This window comes from Sinocyclocheilus anshuiensis, unplaced genomic scaffold (genome assembly GCF_001515605.1).
Source record: "Sinocyclocheilus anshuiensis isolate Anshui unplaced genomic scaffold, SAMN03320099.WGS_v1.1 scaffold1382, whole genome shotgun sequence".
In the NCBI taxonomy this organism is placed as follows: domain Eukaryota; kingdom Metazoa; phylum Chordata; class Actinopteri; order Cypriniformes; family Cyprinidae; genus Sinocyclocheilus; species Sinocyclocheilus anshuiensis.
Window position 1 is genome coordinate 374,171 of NW_015554207.1, and position 19,931 is coordinate 394,101.

The following is a 19,931-nucleotide window of genomic DNA, read 5'->3' on the forward strand; positions in this document are numbered from 1 at the left end:
AATATCGCTTTGGATTAAAATAAGATATAATTTAGCCAGAGCTGTGGTACTGTTTGCCTGTGGGGATCCTTGTACTTTCCTAGCAGTTCTGAGCAGCAAATCAGCATATTAAAATAATTTCTGAAGCAAGCATAAGAGACTTCTTTTAAAAAACATTTTTTAAAATCTTACCATTCTAAAACTTTTGACTGGTAGGATGACAAAAATTATTTATGATCAGATTCCTAAAACTGGCAGTTTAAACCCAAAGGATGAATTACCACTTCCATAGATTAAAAAAAATAATAATAATAATAAAAAAAATACAATATGCAGTTTGCTATCCATAATTGGTGGATTGAAGAGCAGCATATGGAGCTGGATCGTAACAGAAACTATTCACTCTAACTCTAACCCCCCACAAAGTCTATGCGTTTGACCCTTTGACCTCAGTCTGCACTAATTTCCTGAAACAAGCTGAAATCAGACACTAAAGCAGGAGCCGACGGGGGTCTTGCTTTTTCCGGAACTTTCTCCCTCAGGATGTTCCCATAAATCACCAACAGACAAACACGCAGCAGGTGCTGCTGGAGAAAAAACTTCACAGAACTAATGGACGATCAGTAACAGAGATGTAAATGAAAAATGGTTACTTTAAAACATACAATACTGTACAGACAGTTCAGGAAGAGACTCCATGCGAGGTATTTTAAAGAAAAAAGTAGCTTCTGTGTGGCTGAAGGTCAAAATCAGGGACAATGCCTTATTCAGAGCATCCCTAATGTGCATGTGCATTATCATCTGGTGATTAAGAGAAATGCCTCTTGAATTGAACCACACTGCCATGATTCAAGACAAATCAGAAAAAAAAGGCAGTCTTGAATCTCAAAGATGAATAAAACACGATGTAAACGCAATCCATAAAGCCCAGGAGACCCGTTTCAGATACTGCCCACCGTTAGTGTGAGGATAAAACCCCTCGCTCCATTCAGCTCTCCTGGTTTTTCTCATCTTGTGATTTGTCGCTTACTGTCAGAATAGCTGGAATATAAATGTGAGGGTAATCAAAAGCTGTCACATGTGCTTGAGAAATTTATTCCTGTGACTATGAGGCACATTAGCTATGGGATAAGAGGCTAGCAGCCCCTTTCAGCAGGCATTATCCACACAGAGGGAGAAAATTGAGAATGATTACAGTGTCAGAGTGTGGTAATGTGAGCACTTGGCTTTTCAATAAACCATGCTGTTTGTACAGTCATAAGAAAGTCCCATCTGCCCCTGAGGAACACAATCTGGTTTGGTGGCGTCCCATTATTAGGAAGTGGAAATATAACCTTCCTGGATTATACCTGCATCTCTAGCTTCTGTTGCAGAAGCAAATCAAGGATGGATTCATTTCAGTAACAAGGACAGTGGTCATATTTCTGTGTATAAAATCAATACAAATCACTGAAGGTTTTAGGTGCGTTCACACTGACAACAATTAAATAGCTGGATGTTTGACAAGTTGCTGTATTGTTGGTTGCTAGTAGGCATTTCCATTCAGATCTCATTGGTAGTCGAATTGTCGCTGTACATTTGCATAAATTTAATATGCAAAACTTTGTCGCATTACTATCAGTCTCCGTCACTAATATCACCTCCAACTGCAAGCTCTCATCAAAACCAAACGACTTCCAGTTGGTTTTTCAGTATAAACACCCCTTTAGTCATCAATTGTGTGTTTATCTTGTCAAGTAAGAAATTAGGCACAATTAACTACATTTATCTCTCCTAAATTTAATTTTAAAACACTTGCCTGGATGTTATGCCGCCAAAACACTACACGATATTTAAAGTCATCAGATTGCTGTTCTTTTCTGTCTGTCGTCGCCTATGTCACTTCCACTCAAAACACATTTCACTCTACAGGACCTGGATCACAGACAGTTCTAGATATTTAACCTGCTAAGTATCTCTCGGGCATCTGGGATGCATCAGCACTTCTAGATTGTGTCTTTCATAATTCAAGCACAGCTATTGCCATTGTGAATCGTGTCGTGTGTGGCTGGTATTAGATATAATCTGACAACATTTGCATGAAAAAAGGAAACAGTTCTCTTGGGGTAACATATCAACCTTAAATAAACTTTCAAATACAAATGATAATTTGGCTTAGACCCAGAAGATGACAAACAGTCAGCTCACCAGCATCTTATTTGTCAGGTGCCACTGGCCTTTTAACATTTTCAAGGCATTTATTTAATCTCTGAATGTCAGAACTACTTTCAACGAAGGAGCAGGCAATTTTCCCATTTATTTAGCTGTGTGCTGATATATGCAATATTATTTCAAATCTGACAAATGTACTAAACTAAGTAGACAGTAATAATTTGTCTGTCAGCAGATCGTCTTATCAGCTAATGCCCCTGCCATAAAAACACAGCAACTATAGCACTGACTTCATTTAGCATTCATATACCCTGCATTGCTGAAAATGCTACCATGTATTAGCTACACTGGTTAGCTGGACTATAACACTAAATTAACGGTGATGATTGGTGATGAACAACCATTACTAAATTTTAAATTAGTTGTTAACTATAGGTAAATATTTACTTAGAATTATAATTAATTAGAATTAACCCATTTAATCCCACCGGCCACAATAGTGACGTAAAGAAGGTTTTCATTTTCATAAAGCTCTAAAAGCCTTACTGACTGATGTTTTAGTGCATTTCCTGCAAATATGGAAAAAATAAAGGGTCTCAATGAAATATGTACAGTGTCACATGATTAGTGCAAATTGTCACATGACCAGAGCAGTTTACTTCCTGTTTGCACCATGAGAAGATGATGGCTGCATCAATGCTTGAAAATGAAAGGTTAGTAAAGTATGTTAACATAAAGATATGACAAAGATTTTTGATACATGTTATCTTTAAGGTGTCTAGTATTAATATATAAATTCACAATTATTCAGTTTTGTTGAATGTGGTCATAGAATGATTAAACATGTTGATGGCAACAATTGTGACCGGTGGGATAACATTGCATTTATGTATACATAAAGCCAATTGCAGTTGTTAGTGAAGGTTGCACTAAAATGTTGCAATGACAAAATATTGCACTAAATTAAAAGTTCCAATGTTACAAGTAAGTTGCAATATTGATGTTGTAATACTGGTAGCACTAATATAATTTTATGATATATGTTACTATTAAAGTAACCATTTTGAAATATGTTGATGGTTATATTTTTTTGTCTTTTATCTCAGTATTCCTATCAATGTTGTATAAGGGTTTTTATGCATAATAGTAATCCTAGAATGCGATCAAACGGTTTAAAATAGCTGGGCTGAGATGTATAAAAATGTTGATGACTGCAGAAATATGTTAATTCAGTATACACATTATGCCACCGGTCACAACCATAAAACGCAATTTTTCACACACTTTTCCAAAAATTGTTCAAAAAAACAAAAATTATTGTTCATTTCAAAGGGTTATTAATGACACATCATTTGGATATTTTCATGTCTGGGAAAATTTTGGACTTAAATGAGTTAAGAGTGAAAGATAAAGTTAAAATTATAATTAAGAGCTAAAGATAAAGTTTAAACAAGATATAAATTCGTCATTAAGAGAAATAAAGTGACAATTCCAAAAAAAAAAGTTGTAGTTACAATATATAATGTCACACTGTTACATTTAAATCACAATTATGATAAACAAAGTTGCAATTGTGAGATATAAAGTCAGAATTGGTCAATAAAAAGTCAAATTAGGGGTGTGCTATATTGAAAAAAATTTATATCTCTATATTTTATGGGATATTTTCGATAACGATAATTAGACGATATTTTGCCGAGTGTGTTATTGTGCTGATATCTGACTACCATGGACAGCTGCAGTTTTTGATATTCTTCATTCTGTGTGGTCAGTTCACATCAGTGAAAAGAAATGAATCTTTTCATATAAGTTGAAATTTAATTTTACCTTTTATGGGCATTTTTACCTTTAGTAAAGCCCCTTTTTCTAAAAGTGTGCATCGTTTGAGTCAAATTGTTACATTTAATAGGTCAATTAGAATAATAAGACATTTAGGCTGTTCCCAAAAAGATAAAACCAGTATCAATCAAATTAACCTTTGCAGAAGTTGCATCTGAAGTGGCATTTAGATGTATTTACACACTATTTAATTCAGCTCAGAGGGACATGGAGTGCTTTAACCTGCAGTTACAAATGCATAATGGTTTGATATTTTAAACATAAATCATTGAATACTGATGTTTGAAATTATTTTAAAAATGAAGATACTTAAAATGTGAAGTTAAAATCGCCAGTAGGTGGCAGCAAGTCACTGTTAACAAGTGAGTCATTGCGACTGAACCAAATCATTTAAATGGTTGATTCATTCGGAAAGAAACACCGTCATTGCTCAGAGACGCAGAACTGTTCTGTGGTGGCTGTTTGGAATTATTTTCGGTTGGCGAAATAGAGCAAAAAACAGGCAATATGGTGTCTAAAACGTAAGTCTCTTAATATTAACTTATTGTTCATTGAACTGTTGTATAAAATCAGTATCACATTTGTAACATGCTTATTTCTGAAGAAAAAAAACGGCACTCTTCGTGTGATTTTAACTATATGAAATGATATAAATATGTACATTTTCTGCCCCCATATCTTGAATTTTGTGATCTTTCTTAATGCATTTTAATAGACTGAATCATGCAGTGAAAGAACCCTCTAAATGCGCACGTGCACTGACATGACTTCATCACATAATGTATGCGTGCACTCCGTAGGTGTTTGGTTTGGTTTTTGCAAAATACTCGATAATGTCAAATTGCACATCATTAAAACAACAATTACTATATTATCGCAGACGATATATATCGCACACCCCTAAGTCAAATTATAAGATATAAAGTCAGTTTTATGAGAAATCTGAAATATGATGTTCCAATCCATAGTGAAAAACAATCACGCTAAAATGTATTTGAAATACATTTATTTCATGCTAAGTACACTACAAATAGATTTACATATGTATGTGTTTTATAAAAATACCCTGCAATTGGAACAACTAATTTTGTACTTAGTGCACTTTAATTGTGCAGAAGTAGTGCTGAAGTCCAACTAAAGATATACTAAATATATTTGATTGTGCTAAAGTGGAACTATTGCAAGTATACTTCAAGTACACTTTAAATATCTTGCATTTACTGTAAAGACCGATATTATTCAAAGATCATTCAATCATCATCAATAGTGACATTAAAACCCATTTGGTTGCATTATGCACAAGTAGTACTCCAAATAAAGATTTAAAGTAAGTATTATTTTTATATCAGTAAGTTTCAAGCGATATGTCAATAAATATGTTAATAGATTTGAACTATACTTAGTATGAAATAAATGTATTTTAAATATATTATTTTTCAGGGGAAGTCGTGGCCTAATGGTTAGAGAGTTGGACTCGTAACCCAAAGGTTGCGGGTTCGAGTCTCGTACCGGCAGGGATTGTAGGTGGGGGGAGTGAATGTACAGTGCTCTCTTCCACCTTCAATACCATGACTGAGGTGCCCTTGAGCAAGGCACCGAACCCCCAACGCCGCAGCATAAATGGCTGCCCACTGCTCCAGGTGTGTGTTCACGGTGTGTGTGTGTTCACTGCTGTGTGTGTGCACTTTGGATGGGATAAATGCAGAGCACTAATTCCAAGTATGGTCACTTTTTCACTTTTAACTAGGGATAACTTTATTTCCAATAACTAAAACGTGCTTTCATAAAAAAAGGACTATCAATACAAAGCACACAGACAGAGACAAGGATTAAAGAGTCAATTTTAAGCCTGCATCCATTGTGATTCTTGTATGTGAGTAATTATATTAGAAGAAAGAAAGGTCATTAATAAATCAGTGAGTATGAGAGGGTTTGAGCACAGGGGATTGGGGTGACAGCACTTCAAATAGATTTAACTGTGGGGGTAGCATCTAACCCTGTGACCCCACACCCCCTCTAACTGTAAAGCAAGACACTTTCCCCCTACAAGCTCCCCTCAGAGCCCTCCCTTATCCTGCAGAAAAAGTGGACGGCCTCTCTCACTCTCCCTGTCAAGCAGAATAAAGATCAGTCCAGCTAAACTGCTGACTCGTGTTTCTGAATCATCATCTGTATCTGAGAATTTGTTTCACTCACAAACAGATTTCTAACTGATTCTAATAATGAGCATCACAATATTTGGTACGTCGATCTCTTCAAGCTTTTGTTTTCAGTGCCCACTTGCTCCCCCATGGAACCACTTGCCCTTCTCTCCCACTACACCATCTATTATGCATTGAATTTCCAGAACGTTAACTGTAGAAGATCTCGGGTTATAATCACTCTTTAACAATAAAGTTAGAATAGAGAGCTTTGTTATAAATGATTACCAAACTTTTGGAGAACAAGACACTGGCTACTTACTACATGCATCGCCGTTAGAAAAAAAAGGGTAACATTTTCGTTTAGGGACCAATTCTCACTATTAACTATTTGCTTATTAGCATGCGTATTACTAGCACATTGTCTGTTTTTTATTTTTTAGGACTTGTAAAGCACATATTAATGCCTTATTCTGCATGGCCATATTTTAGATCCCTTAATCATACTCCATACCTAAATATTACAACTACCTTACTTACTGTTAATAAACAGTAAATTAGGAGTTTATTGAGGCATGAGTCATAGTTAATAGTTAGTTAATAGTAAGAATTGGTCCCCAAGTGAAAATGTGACCAAATAAGGATATCTAGAGGATATTCATTCAAACTCTTTATGTGCAACCTGTACCTTTTAGGCCCACCTGAAAGAAATGTTAATTTCCAAAAAAATAAAAATTTAAACATGATAAAAAGTAACAGAAAATATAAAATGGGTATGGTTAACATGCTTGATGTTTTGCATGTGGAATAAATAAATAAATAATACTTATTGTCAGTGCATTTTATTTATATCCATATATCATATCAATAAATTAATTTCTTAAATTTATGCTGCATTCACACAATGTCAGAATTACTGTAACTACTAAATGACAGAATGGGACATTTTACTCTGAGCTGTCAACACTACTAATGCCAAAATTACTGTGTGAGTAATTTGAGTAATCATTAGACAAAACCAGTCATTATGCAAATGTATTATTCACAAACTTATAGTTTATTTAGCAGGACATTGGAAAGTTAATCAACATTGTGCAATATTAATCTGTTTTGTGTGTTATTAATTTATTTTCAGATTACTCTTGCATTATTAAAACATTAACAATAGTCAATTATGGGAAATATTAAACAGAAATATTGTGAAATAACTGCTTAACTAAATTTTACGGCTAAAAGTCGCTGCCATTTTCAAGTGTTTCAGTATGACCTCGCAGCAGTCAGGTGGTAAAAGTTGGAGTTCTCAGAAAATTCAGAAATTACAAGTTCTGCAAGGACATGGATGCTTTTTATGAGCCGGAATCTCATAATTACTTATGGTTATTCAAACATGGCATGAAAGCACCTTAATGATGGCCACTAGGAAGTGCCTGCATCAAGGTGACCATGACTGAATTCTGACTGATCTGCTTGGCTTAAAATTAAACACTCAAGTAACAAGCAGATCAACTTAAAGAAAAAAGGAAGCAAGAAATGATTTCAAAGTTTAAAGTGAACTTAAAAGCACATGGGTTTAATGAATGCACTTAATGTCTGAAAGATTCTTGGCTTTGACAGATCTATACTGGCAGACACATTTACTATGACCCAGAACTAGTGACAGACACTGAGATCTGTTTCAAGGCCGCCGAGGACTAACTTCACTGAAAACACAAAGAATACAGTTAACATGTCTTGTCTTGTAAATAATTAATCGGGTCTCCGCTTCCACACAGAAGCTTGTTTGCCGCCCCACGCTACACCCGAGCAGGGGAGCAAAATGATACGCTGTGCTTGGAAAACACTGGAGTCATTATACCCCACACGTTCCAATACACAGAAATATGCATACTTTGAATAGAAGCTCTTTGCAGTGACAAACACAAGACTGTCTTGGTTGCAAAACCTAACCTTTCCCAAGTGTGTGTCTGACATTTATTTCACTATAATGTGATTCTCTACATGGGGGTGTCTTGTAGAGCCAAACCCAGGTCACATAAACATTCAGGTAATATAACGTCAGTGTATCAATACATAATAAAAGACTCTGCATTTGTGAGCTAAAAAACACTGATTTCAAAGGGATTAATCAGTTATGGGTTTAACCTCAAGAGTGTCATCTTGTTCAATCCGGTTCAATCTTTGAGTTTTTTTTTTTTATTGAGCTCCATTTTAAAGCTGGCAGATTTAAAGACAAAGACAACACATAATAATTTTAGGTCCATATTTGTCTGGTTAAAGTCTGTAAATAATTTATGGATTTGGGGAAATATTGAACATGATTAACAGTGATTGTTGAGGCTTCAGGGAACAGCACACACCCAGATAAATTTACCAGCCTGCAAAGTCAGTGCGCTCGGTCAACATGTGTTTGGAACATGTTTTGACTTTTATCCCCTGAACATTACATATAACACAGAGCAGTCACCTCTGCACACCAGTGGTGATTTGAACAAATGCCCCCTTGATAGGCTACTATAAATCCCCTCCACTGGACCTAAAGACCACCTGATCTTTTGCCTTTTTTTATGCCACCCTCTGGATATGCAATGCATCTATAATGCCATTTCATTTTAACCTTTTGCCAAACTGTAGGCACAACAAAGGACATATAGCCTATATATAGCCTATATATAGTAATATAGACAGTTCATAAGAGTAAACCAGAAAGAAGAAGAAAGAGGAAAAAGTGAAACTTCTTCGCCTGGTACCGTTCAAACGTGCACCTGCTCTCAACAAAGAACGGAGACAAATCACTTACTTCAGTTTCTCTCACTCAAGAGTTTGCTTATAATTCCGCTTTGGTTACAAAGTCAGTCTTGACTCTTTTCATGGAAACATTGGGAACGTTGTGTACTTATTTTCCTCTACCCAGGGTTCTCCTTCCCATGTAAAGCAGTGTTTACTGTTTAACTGTAAGTCTCCGCTCTCATTCAAAAGCTCCGGACTGCTAGCTGAGCGGAGCCGAGAGGAGCAGCCGCAAAAACAGGTGCGGACTTTTAGGAACGGACTGACTACAATGACCGACTGTAAGCAGGAATCCGACGATATTATCACCCGACAATTAATGCGGTACTGTCGGTTCAGTTTGCCAGTATTGATTCATTCCTGTATGCATTTTATTGGCATATTTCAACAAACAACTCAAACACACTTACACATGGACTTTATTTTTCTTGCAAAACAGTTATGGTTAAAAATAAAACTAATAAATATAAATAACAAAAATTATTACTAAAGATACTTATATTAGGTGATATTGAAAAAGATACAGGGTAAAATAAAATAGTATAAAAATAAAATAAAACTCCTTGCTTGTTAGAAAACGTTGGCTCTATTTTTTACCAAGCCAAATAATAATGAAAACTGTGATATAAAACATAAAACGTGTATTTACTAACTATTTTATTCATAGAGGTTATATTTTTAAATACATTTGCATTTCAGTTTACTACCACAAACCTAAAATGGGAGATTTGTCAATTCAGTTGAGGAGCTCAAAATTCCAAGCTTAGAATTTGATACAATGAGAGGGTAGTTCTGTTCTCTTTCCCACATGAAAACAAAGGGCATATTTTCCTGTCACACATCTCTCATCTCTCATCTCTCACTCCTTCCACAGTTTCCACAGGTCTTTCTGTGTAACCGCCCATGTGCTGAGTCTGGGTTCAAAGTCTGCTAGTGTCTCATACCCCATGCACCTTTCAATTCAAACCGTCTGTCCAATAAGAGTCCAGCATATCTGCCATAGTCACAAGGGACATTTGCACAACAAAGGCCGAAAGGAGAGGGCAGGCAACTTCCCCAGCCATTCCCACCCCATTGTGCCCATTAGAGTAGATAAGACTATTGCCATTGAGAACTGTGGCGAAAACAAAACCCCTACCAGAGGACCTGCACTCTCACTGTTGAGCAAACCACTGGGAGGGCCATTAGATGTTAGTTAAGCCTCTTTATGGAGTCTAACAACTCTGAGACTACACATTCTATACGAGTCATTTGTTTTTCATTTCGTAGTGAAAATCAAAACCACCAGGACTAATTTTGAGACCAGAATAAACCAGAATCACTTCTTTCATGTTCAGATGCCAGATTTTTGTAGTATTATATTCACTTTAAAAATCTTGTCGACATTTTAAATGTTACTTAATTTAAGATTGTTACTAATAGTGGTATTCTTCAGCTCAATTTAGTTCCATGTTTCAGATTCATTCAATAACTGTCAATGTTGCAAAGTTCATAATTATGAAACGAGTTCATTTCAGCTATAAGCAGCTTTACAGAAGTCAACAGTCAATATTCAGCTCAATTCAGTTCAATGTTGATTCAATTCAGTTAAAAAAAAGCCAGTGCTGTGAAGTTAGTGTCATTATCCAGCTCAATTCGGTTCAATTTTTGTTCTTGTCCAATCAGTGAGTTAAATTGATAATATTACTGAATATTAATTGTCTTTTAAACCTTTGTCTTCATCTTTTAGATGCATTTTCTTCCATTCAAGTACCTTTTTTTCCTCTTCTAGCTGTCTCCAAGTACTAAGGCCTTTAGGACCCTGAGAAGGTGGCGCCCTGATGCACTTTGTCTTCGGAGTATGATGTTTCTATAGTAATGGGGATCCCTCCTCCTCATTGTCTCCATGGGGGCATCGGTAGACCCCCACTGCCGTGTCATCCTGACAAAGCACTCCCCACCTCCCCGGGAAAGAGAAAACCGAGAGGTCTGTGGGATATGGATTTATGGGAGCAGGGAAGAGTTCAAAGGCTTTCCGGTTGTCAGGAATATAACGATGGTGTCCAACGCTAGAGGTGTAGGACAGCATGAATAATGTGATGGATTACACAACACCACAATGTGTTAGAGATGTCTGTCTTCATGTTGAGTAAATAGGGAAATGTCTGAAGAGACATATTCTTCACAGGTCAAAGTAAAAGTAAGCAGAAAAACACATGAAAATTTTAATAATTTCAAGTTTAATTGCTGCTCACCTTATCCATTTAGTTCAGGTCTGAGATCAGCAATATACCTCATATATTATATATTTCACTTCTCTTTAGTCCCTGATGTCCATTTGAAGAGTTTCTTAACTGAGATGACCAGCATATTGTTCTTCAAGACATTAGCAGCTCTCTCCCAGCGACTCTCTTCCTTCCACAGGCCTTTCCCTTTCTTCTCTGCTCTGCTCTCGGCCCTCAGAAAGCGCTTATAGAGACGCCAGTAGATCCGAGAGTGAGGGTCCAGACCCACAAAAGGAGAAGTCCTAGCCAATCCATGCCTCAAAAGTTCCTCATTCACACAGGTGTTAAAGAGAGAGCCCTGAAAGAATAATGCGATGAAGTGGATTTAATGGATTTCCCAGTGTTTTAAGCACAGCGTGACTAATAACATACAAATTATAACATCTATATTACCAATTTAATTTACATTTAATATATCGTTTAATTATTACATTTCATCACTGAACTTTCCTTCATTTTTCCATGATTTTTCCAGTTGATTGTGATAAATATATATTTTTAAAATAATTTTAAAGAAAGCGTGTAAAGATATAATAATTAAAAAAAAAATGTTCAGGCTTAGAAACAACATTTGAAATTCACTGATATTTCTAGCTTTCCATGACCCCTGTTTATCAACATTTAATAATTAAAAACTTGTATGATATTAGATCTAAAGCAGTGGTTCTTAACCACGGGGCCGAGACCAATTTGGGGGCCTCAAAACTCAAATTGATTCAAATAGGCTAAACAACAACAAATCAAGATATTTCTTATTTTAACTCATTCCTTCAACTGGATCCAACCTTTTGTTTTATTTGTATTTTTTGTCTTTGAAAAGCCCGGGCTCCCTCTGTCCTAAAAAAAAAACATAGATACACAAGAATTTTAGTGTTAAAAGTGTCAAATTTCTACACCTGGAAAAGTCATGCAAATTAATATAATCTCATAACTCCATGGCCATTTCTATAATGAATATACATATTCCGAAATTGTCAAGCTCTAAAATAACTTATAATGTAAAAAGCTTGAGTAAAAAATAAATAAATCCTTATCCAGTACATTACAAACAACTGGAAAAATAATTGGATCTTTGAAAATTGGAGGCATTGCATTCAAAAAAGCTGAAAACCACTGCTCTAATGTGCCTTATTTTCCTATTAGCCTCTCATTTGTCAAGCTAACCACTTTCATGGTGGCATCTGACCCTGTGCTAATCTGGTATATTGCACCTACCCTGTTAACTGACACTAGGCAGTGGAGGGTCTCGTTCTGTCGAGCGATAAGTCGGAGCCACACCGTCTCAGCTGGTTTCAGCTGTTGACCAATCCAGTCCTGCCCTTCTATGGTCAGCTCCACTCCAGCCAGACGCACATCCAGAAGGGTCAAGGAATGACCTGCTGAAGCCAGTGTGAGCTGTCATCTCCCTTTTAAACGCTATATCAACAAGACTCTAATTTCAAAGTGCTTTTACGATGTGAAAATAGTTTACGGAGTCAGTACAAAGCAGCAGGACTTCTAAAGGATTTAAAGAAAGTGTAATTTTCTGTGGTCTGAGAGGATCATTATGTAAACAAGACCAGTAAGGTCATGCTATCCTGATGAGTATTAGTCTCTGTGGTATACAGGAGAAAGCTAGATACGTCCATATGGTACACGCACCAAGAGGTCAAGCTTACAACAAGGCCATCTGTGAATCAAAGTGACATCTCCTTATCTAAACTTCAGGGAGTTGATATGTGACTGGTATAGCATATTTGGATCACATCTAAACTCATTTCGAAGGCATGGATGGTCCATAATAGAATTACTTTGACTGCCTCTTTCCACTAACTGGTTTACAGAGATTAATTTGAAAATACTGAAACACAATCTTGTAGATGTGCAAATGTTAACAATTCAGTGGCAATTTGATTCAGTTCTGAAACAACGTGAGATTTCGCAGAGTTTGGAGTGTAACAACAGGACGACGGGAGAAAGAAATCTTTCATGCTTCAGTGACTTAAGTTAAAAGACCAAGTGAATGGACTTGAATCCAAGTTCAAAGGCAAAGTCACTTTTTTCAGCAGGAAAAAAAAATCTCTCCACTTACTGACACAGCAGGAGATACACAATTATAAAAACCGATAAAACAGTTTCTAAGAGAAATGGGCTTTTAAATATTGAGTCATAATGGAGACCAGCTGTTCAGATGAACACAGTCGTCCCTGTGACAGCTGTGAAATAAATCTGCAGGCCTACTGAAAGGACTTTTAATTAAAGTGTGTGAGGGGGTCTTCCTGAAGGACTGCAAAAGAGGGTTGTGTGGTTCCTTACATTTAGTAAGTAGGCGACTGAGCAAAGGGACATAAATTGGAATGTGTTCCACTTCAAGCCCTTTTTCTGTAATATTGCTTAGTCTTCCTCTGATACTGATGTTTCTCTCAATGAATCGTGCTGGAATATCAGCAGCAAAGCCAAATTTTGTAATCTGCAAAATAAGGACAGTAAAATATGACCAAGACAAGAAAAAACATCAATATAGTTCCAGGGCATCAGGATCCCCTGCTGGTGAATGCCATACCACCGTCATGCTTTCCCATTAAACATAATTAAAATATATCAATAATTCAAATACAAAAACGAAAGCATCTGCATGAAGACTTTACTTAAACTCACAGAGCCCATTAACATATGGACTGTCAGGAGCTGCGTGAAATAAAGTGTGTGTGTGTGTGTGTGGTGCATTTACCAGTCTGATGCTCCTCGCTATGATGAGAAGACCCGCGCTGATATTCTGTTGGGGAGCACATTAAAATATACACAGCATAAGATAAAGCAGTATAATATTTACTGCGTCTTGCACGGGCAGCTGCCATATACAGTATGTAGTTCACTAACTCAGTTTCTCAGTACATGGGCAGTCATATATTTGTAATGAAATTAAATGACACCTATTGTTCAAATCTGTCACTTACCCGGATAAACGTTAAGTTATTGTCGGCAAACTGTGATATATGTGCAATGACATTTTTAGAGGACTTGTCCTCCTCGTTCACATCTGCAGGATCCGAACCCGGCGGCATGTTGTTTATAGAGGAAAAACTACAAAATGTAGCCACCCCCACTGTTCAAGGGTAGCGCCTTAGGCCAAAATAGTGAAATGCGTTTTCCGTTTTACATGGGAAAGCTTAACACAAATGGATCCGATTTCCTTTCATTTATTTGTATACAAGATATTAATTTATTTTACATAAGAGTTTGGGAATGTTGGTAAAAACAAGTATTTACAAAGATCCAAAGACACACTGCAGCTGTACCCTCTCCCCACTATATGACATAAAACAAAATAAGGTGAACACTTAATGAAGATTACAAATACAAAGAATTTTGCATTAAGAACATTTTACAGCAGGTAAAATATTTAGCCATACAGTACAGTATTTTACAGGGATAGTTTACAAAAAGAAAAGAAAAAAAGAAAGAAAATTCTGCCATTCAGTCCATGTTTTTTCAAACTCATTTGGCTTTTTTCCCCCCATGGAACACAAAAGATGATTTGTCAGGATGACAGACTTAATCGTCATTCACTTTCAAAGAAAAAGATGATGTAAAAGTAAAAATGAATGGAGACTGAGGCTGTCAGTACTTAAAGCAATAGTTCACCCAAAAACGAAAATTCTGCCATCATTTACTGAACCTCAAGTTGTTCCGAACCTGTAGGAGTTTCTTTCTTCTGTTGAACACAAAAGATGATATTTTGAAGAATGGTGGGAAACAAAGAGTTGCCGGTAGCCATTGACTTCCATAGTATGGAGGGGGTACAAAAAAAAAGCTGTTTGTTTACCAACAGTATTTAAATTGTGCCTAATTTATCCTCTTTTGTGTTTATTAAAGAAAGTTATACAGTTTTGAAGAATGAAGATTAGTAACTAATGACTGAATAATCAGTCTTGGGTGAACAATCTCTTGAAATTATTCCTAGTTATCAGTGAAAACCAACTTTTAGTTAAAGTGCTGGTGATTGTATAAATATCCTGGTCAACCAATAACAAACGTTAAAGTTGTAAATTCTAGGCTTTCTTCTCCGCTGCTGAAAAGTCTAAATCATTTATAGAAAATCTAATGATTAATTTTGTTGACATGGGGTTTGGTAGCGCTAACAAAATTTGTTGTCTTAAAAGACACAGCTGGTTTCATGAATATTAAGTTCAGTTATACACATTCAAACTTGACTGGCCATAAAAACACAAAGAAAAAGACCAAAAACAAAACAAAAAAAGCAAATATAGTCTTTGTCAATATTATTTTTTTCCTGTTCTTGCAGAAGTTATCTTTAACTTTCTTCACTTGCTTTTTATATTGATAGCTGGGTCATTTAAGATAACTGCGATTTATATACATAACAGAAAACAACATAAAACCATTTCCACCTCTATAACCAATTTCAATAGTACTACAACCAGTTTCATTCACAATTATGTGATTGCTGAGGCAATTTGGGTCTAACTGCATAAATATGTACATTCCACCTGAAGAGCTCGATTAGAATCAAGTCTTTCTGGAGAAAAAGCATAAAAGCTGAGATGTGAATTTTGCAGCAACTACTTCTTCATGCATATGTCATGTATGATGTCAGAAGACCCACAGTCTTTTTGGGAAAAAACTATGATATTAGAAACAGAAAAGCACAAGGCACAGGAACTCAAGACAAATGCTTGATTAAATAGGCAGCGGAGCAGTGAATGTCATGCCATTCCTGTGTATCATGTACTTCACACATAAGCTAGTGCCATCTCTAGATTTACAGATTTCAATTTGGCATAAAAGCTCTGATTCTTGGGGATAATGCAACAGATATGCTAAGAATTTAATAGTACAGTATATTCTACTATTTCAGTCATCAAAGAGTTCAAAGCCTGTCTACAGGCCTGCTGTAGCATGACAAAAATAAGTAGTTACTCAGACAAGGAACGGTCCAGTCCAGTACAGATTATGTTATTTGACAACCCTGCAATGCCACGCAGAGGGGCTCTCTTCTTGTATCCGTTTCATTCTTTTCCCAAAGAACATCCACCAGCAGAGACCGATCAAAACACACACCACAGACTCAACGTAGTAACCGTCCAGTGTTGTCACACATGTGCCGCCCTCTCTGACACAGAGCTGAAGACAATATAAGAACAGATTCAAATTATAGGCATAGTTAAGTGTCACCAATTAGCAAATGCCTGGAAATATGATTAAATTAAACACTTACCCCTGCTTCTTCAACCGAACCGCACGTCTGCTCGGGGGCTCCCTGGCACTCTTTAAAGGTGAGAGGGTCTACCAGCCATAGAGCTAGAGTAGAGGGCCAGTTCCCTCCTAGATTAGTCACAGTGTTCAGAAGGGTCATGTAGGTGCCCCCTATCACAGGGTCACTGACCTTGGCATGAAAGGCCATGCAGGCAACAAAAATGTGAGGGGTGTACTCACTTCTGTGAGATACTGATATTATATATATATATACATACACACACACACAAGTAAAAATAAACTAACCTGATGTACTGCATAGCTCAGCAGCACAACAGCATAGTAATACACTGGAAAGCCCTCCTCCTGCCGAACACTTGGGGTCCACCAGACCAGCAGGGCGTACTCCAGACCAATCAGCAGCCTTTGAGGAACACAATCCACAGGCATCCTATTACTCTATCCAATGCATGTATTCCCTCTAATGATTACATATGTGGCTGTCAATTCATGTGTACATCACAGCTCTTAATGTCTAGAATCAGGGCATGTGTGTTGATTTTGTTTGTACCTGAACGGGAAAGCTTTGTAGAAAACATCTAGTGGACGTGGCCCAGCTGTGTATTTACTAATAACTAGAGGCAGCAAGATTTGCAGAGGCACCATGGGAACTGCCAGTAGAGCCAGCTGCTCTTTAGGAACCCCGGCTTCCACTAGCTTCAACCCAGTCACAGCATCCGCAGCAGAGAAACCGATCTAAAAGTAGAGAGGAAGAGGGATGAATTAGATTGATCTGCGTATAGCTATAAAGTTACAGCAATCAAACTAGTTAAAACAGGAAGATGACCATAGTAAGCCTCGGCTAAGTAACATTACCTTAGCAGTCAGCAATAGGACGCAGAAGGTAAAGACAGTGGGCATTTTAATTATGGAGAGCAACAGTTTGTAGGTCTCCATAACACTCTGTGTCTCCTCTTTTGGCTTCTTCTTAGTATGATGGTGTCTGTTGTTTTCCTTTTTCAGTATAGCAACCAGAGTGGTAGATACCATGAACACAATCCCACACAAAAACAAGAAATCTGAAAGGGAACAAAACAGAATGAAAATAGGTAAGTTAAGGTACCCTAAATATATATGTATATACTTAAATATAAAATGTTTCATGTTTTTTGCCTTATGCCCACCAAAGCGGCATTTAATTAAAAAGTAAAAAACTCTAATATTGTGAAATTAGTTTTTTCAAAAAATGTTTTCCAAAATATATTATTTATTCCTGTGATTGCAAAGCTGAGTTTTCAGCAGGCATTACTGCACTCTTCAGTGTCACATGATCATTTAGAAATCATTCTATTAGGCTGATCTGGTGCTCAATAAATATTTCTTGTTATTATTAATGTTAAATATTGTTGTGCTGCTTCATATTTTTGTGGAAGGTGTGGAAACGTTTTTTTTTCTTTCAGGATTCATTTATGAACAGAACGATCAAAAGAACAAGACTTATTTAAAATGAAAATGTGTTGTAACAATGTACAGAGATTTTACTGTCACATTTGTTCATTTTAACGCATTCTTGTTGAATAAAAATATTAATTCATTAAAAAATAATAATTTGAAAATGTAAAAATATACCTGAGAGTGTTACAATGCCCCGTTCCTGAGGCTCAAACCTCAGATACTTGTTGCAGAAATCAGCAGACTCCAGAGCCAGAAACAACACATTTCCTAGGAAGTATCCAGCCGTCTGACCCACAGAGTTACAAGTGGAAGCATAACCCACATTCTCCCTGGACAGCATAGTCAAAGCCCAGCCATCAACGGCAATATCTTGCGTGGCTGCGAGGAAAGCCAGCATGAAGAAGACTGCAGTCAGTGCGATCACATCTGGCCCACTCTGTCCATCTGTCTGAAGCATTGCATCAACCGTGACTGACAGGTAAAGCATAAAAAGACCCAGCAGGTACTGAGTGGGCACCAGCCACGACTTCCTCCTGCCAAACTGCCGCAGGTACAGCGAGTCCACCAGGGGAGCCCAGAACAGCTTTAGACTGAAGGGCCAAAAGACGAAGCTAAAATAGGCCTGGTCCTTGTAGCCAACGTTCTTACTCTGCATGATGAGAGGGATGCTCCCGGCCAAGCCTAAGGGAATGCCCTGAAGCACATACAAAAACAATAACAGGGCCACACTGCCTAGTTCTCCTTTGATCCCGTGACACGCTTTCGCTTGTCCATCAGCCCTGACGGAGTTTGGTAGAAGAGCCTCCTCGTCACACTCCACTTCTAGCTTGGATTCTCTTTCACCCATATCAGAGTTGGACACCACAGGCTTCCGCAGCCTCCCGTTCTTGTGTGTGACAGATTCAGACAGTTCCATCTTAACCTGCCGGGCATCAATCCAGATATGTCCTCAAAACACCTGTGTGTAAAAAAAAATAATAATTAAACCAGCTGCACCAATGAGTCTGTGAAAAAAGTGAATTGCATAACGTTATTGGAAGCAGTGTTATATTGGTATCATTTAGATCCTATTATTATTATTATTATTATTATTATTTTAATACATCGAATTAGTATTTATTTTTAGATTGTTTTCTTTTTAAATTACTTAAAGTTTCAGCAATTTTAGCAATGAGTTTTTGACAGTTTTATTATTATATTTTTTTTTTTTATGTATATAGCCTATGCATTCACTATTATTTCTGTTTTAGTCTATCGTTTTAGTACATAAATTTACTAAATAAAAATGAGAAATTCCAAGTCTTGGCAACTAGCAGAGGTTAGGTTAGTTTAGGATAACATAACATAAAAATAGTTTTAAAACTTGTTTCAGTTAGCATTTCAAATACCAAAAATGTTTTTATGGTTTTAGTTTACTATAACAGTATTACTATACTACTCCAAAACCATAAAGACTGGGGACAAAATGTGTATTCCACTCCAGAGAAGCCTCTCGAACATGAAACCAATTAACGAAACACATAAATGATTAATAAAAAATAGCTAACGTTAACTAGTTCTGATTCTTGTCACGTAAAGCTGAGTAAGCAAAACAAATAACATCAGCTCAGAGACTTTATCATGCGACACATTTTGATTATCGAACATATTCCGAACGAAAGAACCACATAAGCATGAGTTGGTAAAGAAGCAGAAAAAACACTGATTAATGGTTACCTTGCACTATGATGACATTCCACAAGACAAGTCAAGACATCAATGAATCAATGAACAAAATGAAAAAAAAACACACGGTTCCTTGACTTCAGATAAGCAGCACCTTACTGAGACATAAATATATGTGCATAAATATACAATATACCTAGTTTTTCAAGACGCCCGAACCACAGTTAGTACACCTGACTGCTAAAATGAGAAGGAAACCGGGGAGGTGCGTCAGTAAAATGTGTCCGAATGCTTCAGCTGACGTGTCTTACAGCGCCTGTTTTAGTTCCGCTTAGTTTAATGTTTCATGTAACTTACAGAGTAAATATTCTGCCCATGCAACTTTGAAAAATTTATGAATTTATTTATTTTTTGAGAGAAGTTTCTTATGTTGCATTTAACTGCATGAACTGTTTTC

At 36.7% G+C, this 19,931-nt stretch overlaps 2 protein-coding genes across 2 annotated transcripts; both read right to left on the reverse strand.

Moving 5' to 3' along the window:
* Positions 1-11,183: 11,183 nt before the first annotated feature.
* On the reverse strand, positions 11,184-14,210 carry LOC107671072 (protein C3orf33-like). The gene is made up of 5 exons (XM_016463918.1): positions 14,095-14,210; positions 13,869-13,913; positions 13,454-13,607; positions 12,374-12,534; positions 11,184-11,456 (listed from the first exon to the last, which is right to left on the reverse strand). The coding sequence occupies exons 1-5, from the start codon at positions 14,200-14,202 to the stop codon at positions 11,184-11,186; spliced, it is 741 nt and encodes a 246-aa protein (XP_016319404.1). The 5' UTR covers positions 14,203-14,210.
* Positions 14,211-14,901: 691 nt separating this feature from the next.
* Positions 14,902-19,771, reverse strand: LOC107671074 (acetyl-coenzyme A transporter 1-like). Its single transcript, XM_016463920.1, has 7 exons — positions 19,526-19,771; positions 17,984-18,767; positions 17,231-17,433; positions 16,926-17,110; positions 16,643-16,778; positions 16,377-16,589; positions 14,902-16,282 (listed from the first exon to the last, which is right to left on the reverse strand). The coding sequence occupies exons 2-7, from the start codon at positions 18,723-18,725 to the stop codon at positions 16,115-16,117; spliced, it is 1,647 nt and encodes a 548-aa protein (XP_016319406.1). The 5' UTR covers positions 18,726-18,767; positions 19,526-19,771; the 3' UTR covers positions 14,902-16,114.
* Positions 19,772-19,931: the final 160 nt, after the last annotated feature.

Bases quoted from the DNA above. Each gene is read 5' to 3' on its own strand.
- LOC107671072 (XM_016463918.1), bottom strand. From the start codon at position 14,202: ATGCCGCCGGGTTCGGATCCTGCAGATGTGAACGAGGAGGACAAGTCC. The intron at 12,535-13,453 runs GTAAGGAACCAC...TGGCTTCAGCAG, and splicing joins CAGTCGCCTACTTACTAAAT to GTCATTCCTTGACCCTTCTG. The intron at 11,457-12,373 runs GTAGGTGCAATA...TTATTCTTTCAG, and splicing joins GCCTAGTGTCAGTTAACAGG to GGCTCTCTCTTTAACACCTG.
- LOC107671074 (XM_016463920.1), bottom strand. From the start codon at position 18,725: ATGGAACTGTCTGAATCTGTCACACACAAGAACGGGAGGCTGCGGAAG. The intron at 16,779-16,925 runs GTACAAACAAAA...TGTTCCTCAAAG, and splicing joins TACAAAGCTTTCCCGTTCAG to GCTGCTGATTGGTCTGGAGT. The intron at 16,590-16,642 runs GTGTGTGTGTGT...CACAGAAGTGAG, and splicing joins AGGTTAGTTTATTTTTACTT to TACACCCCTCACATTTTTGT.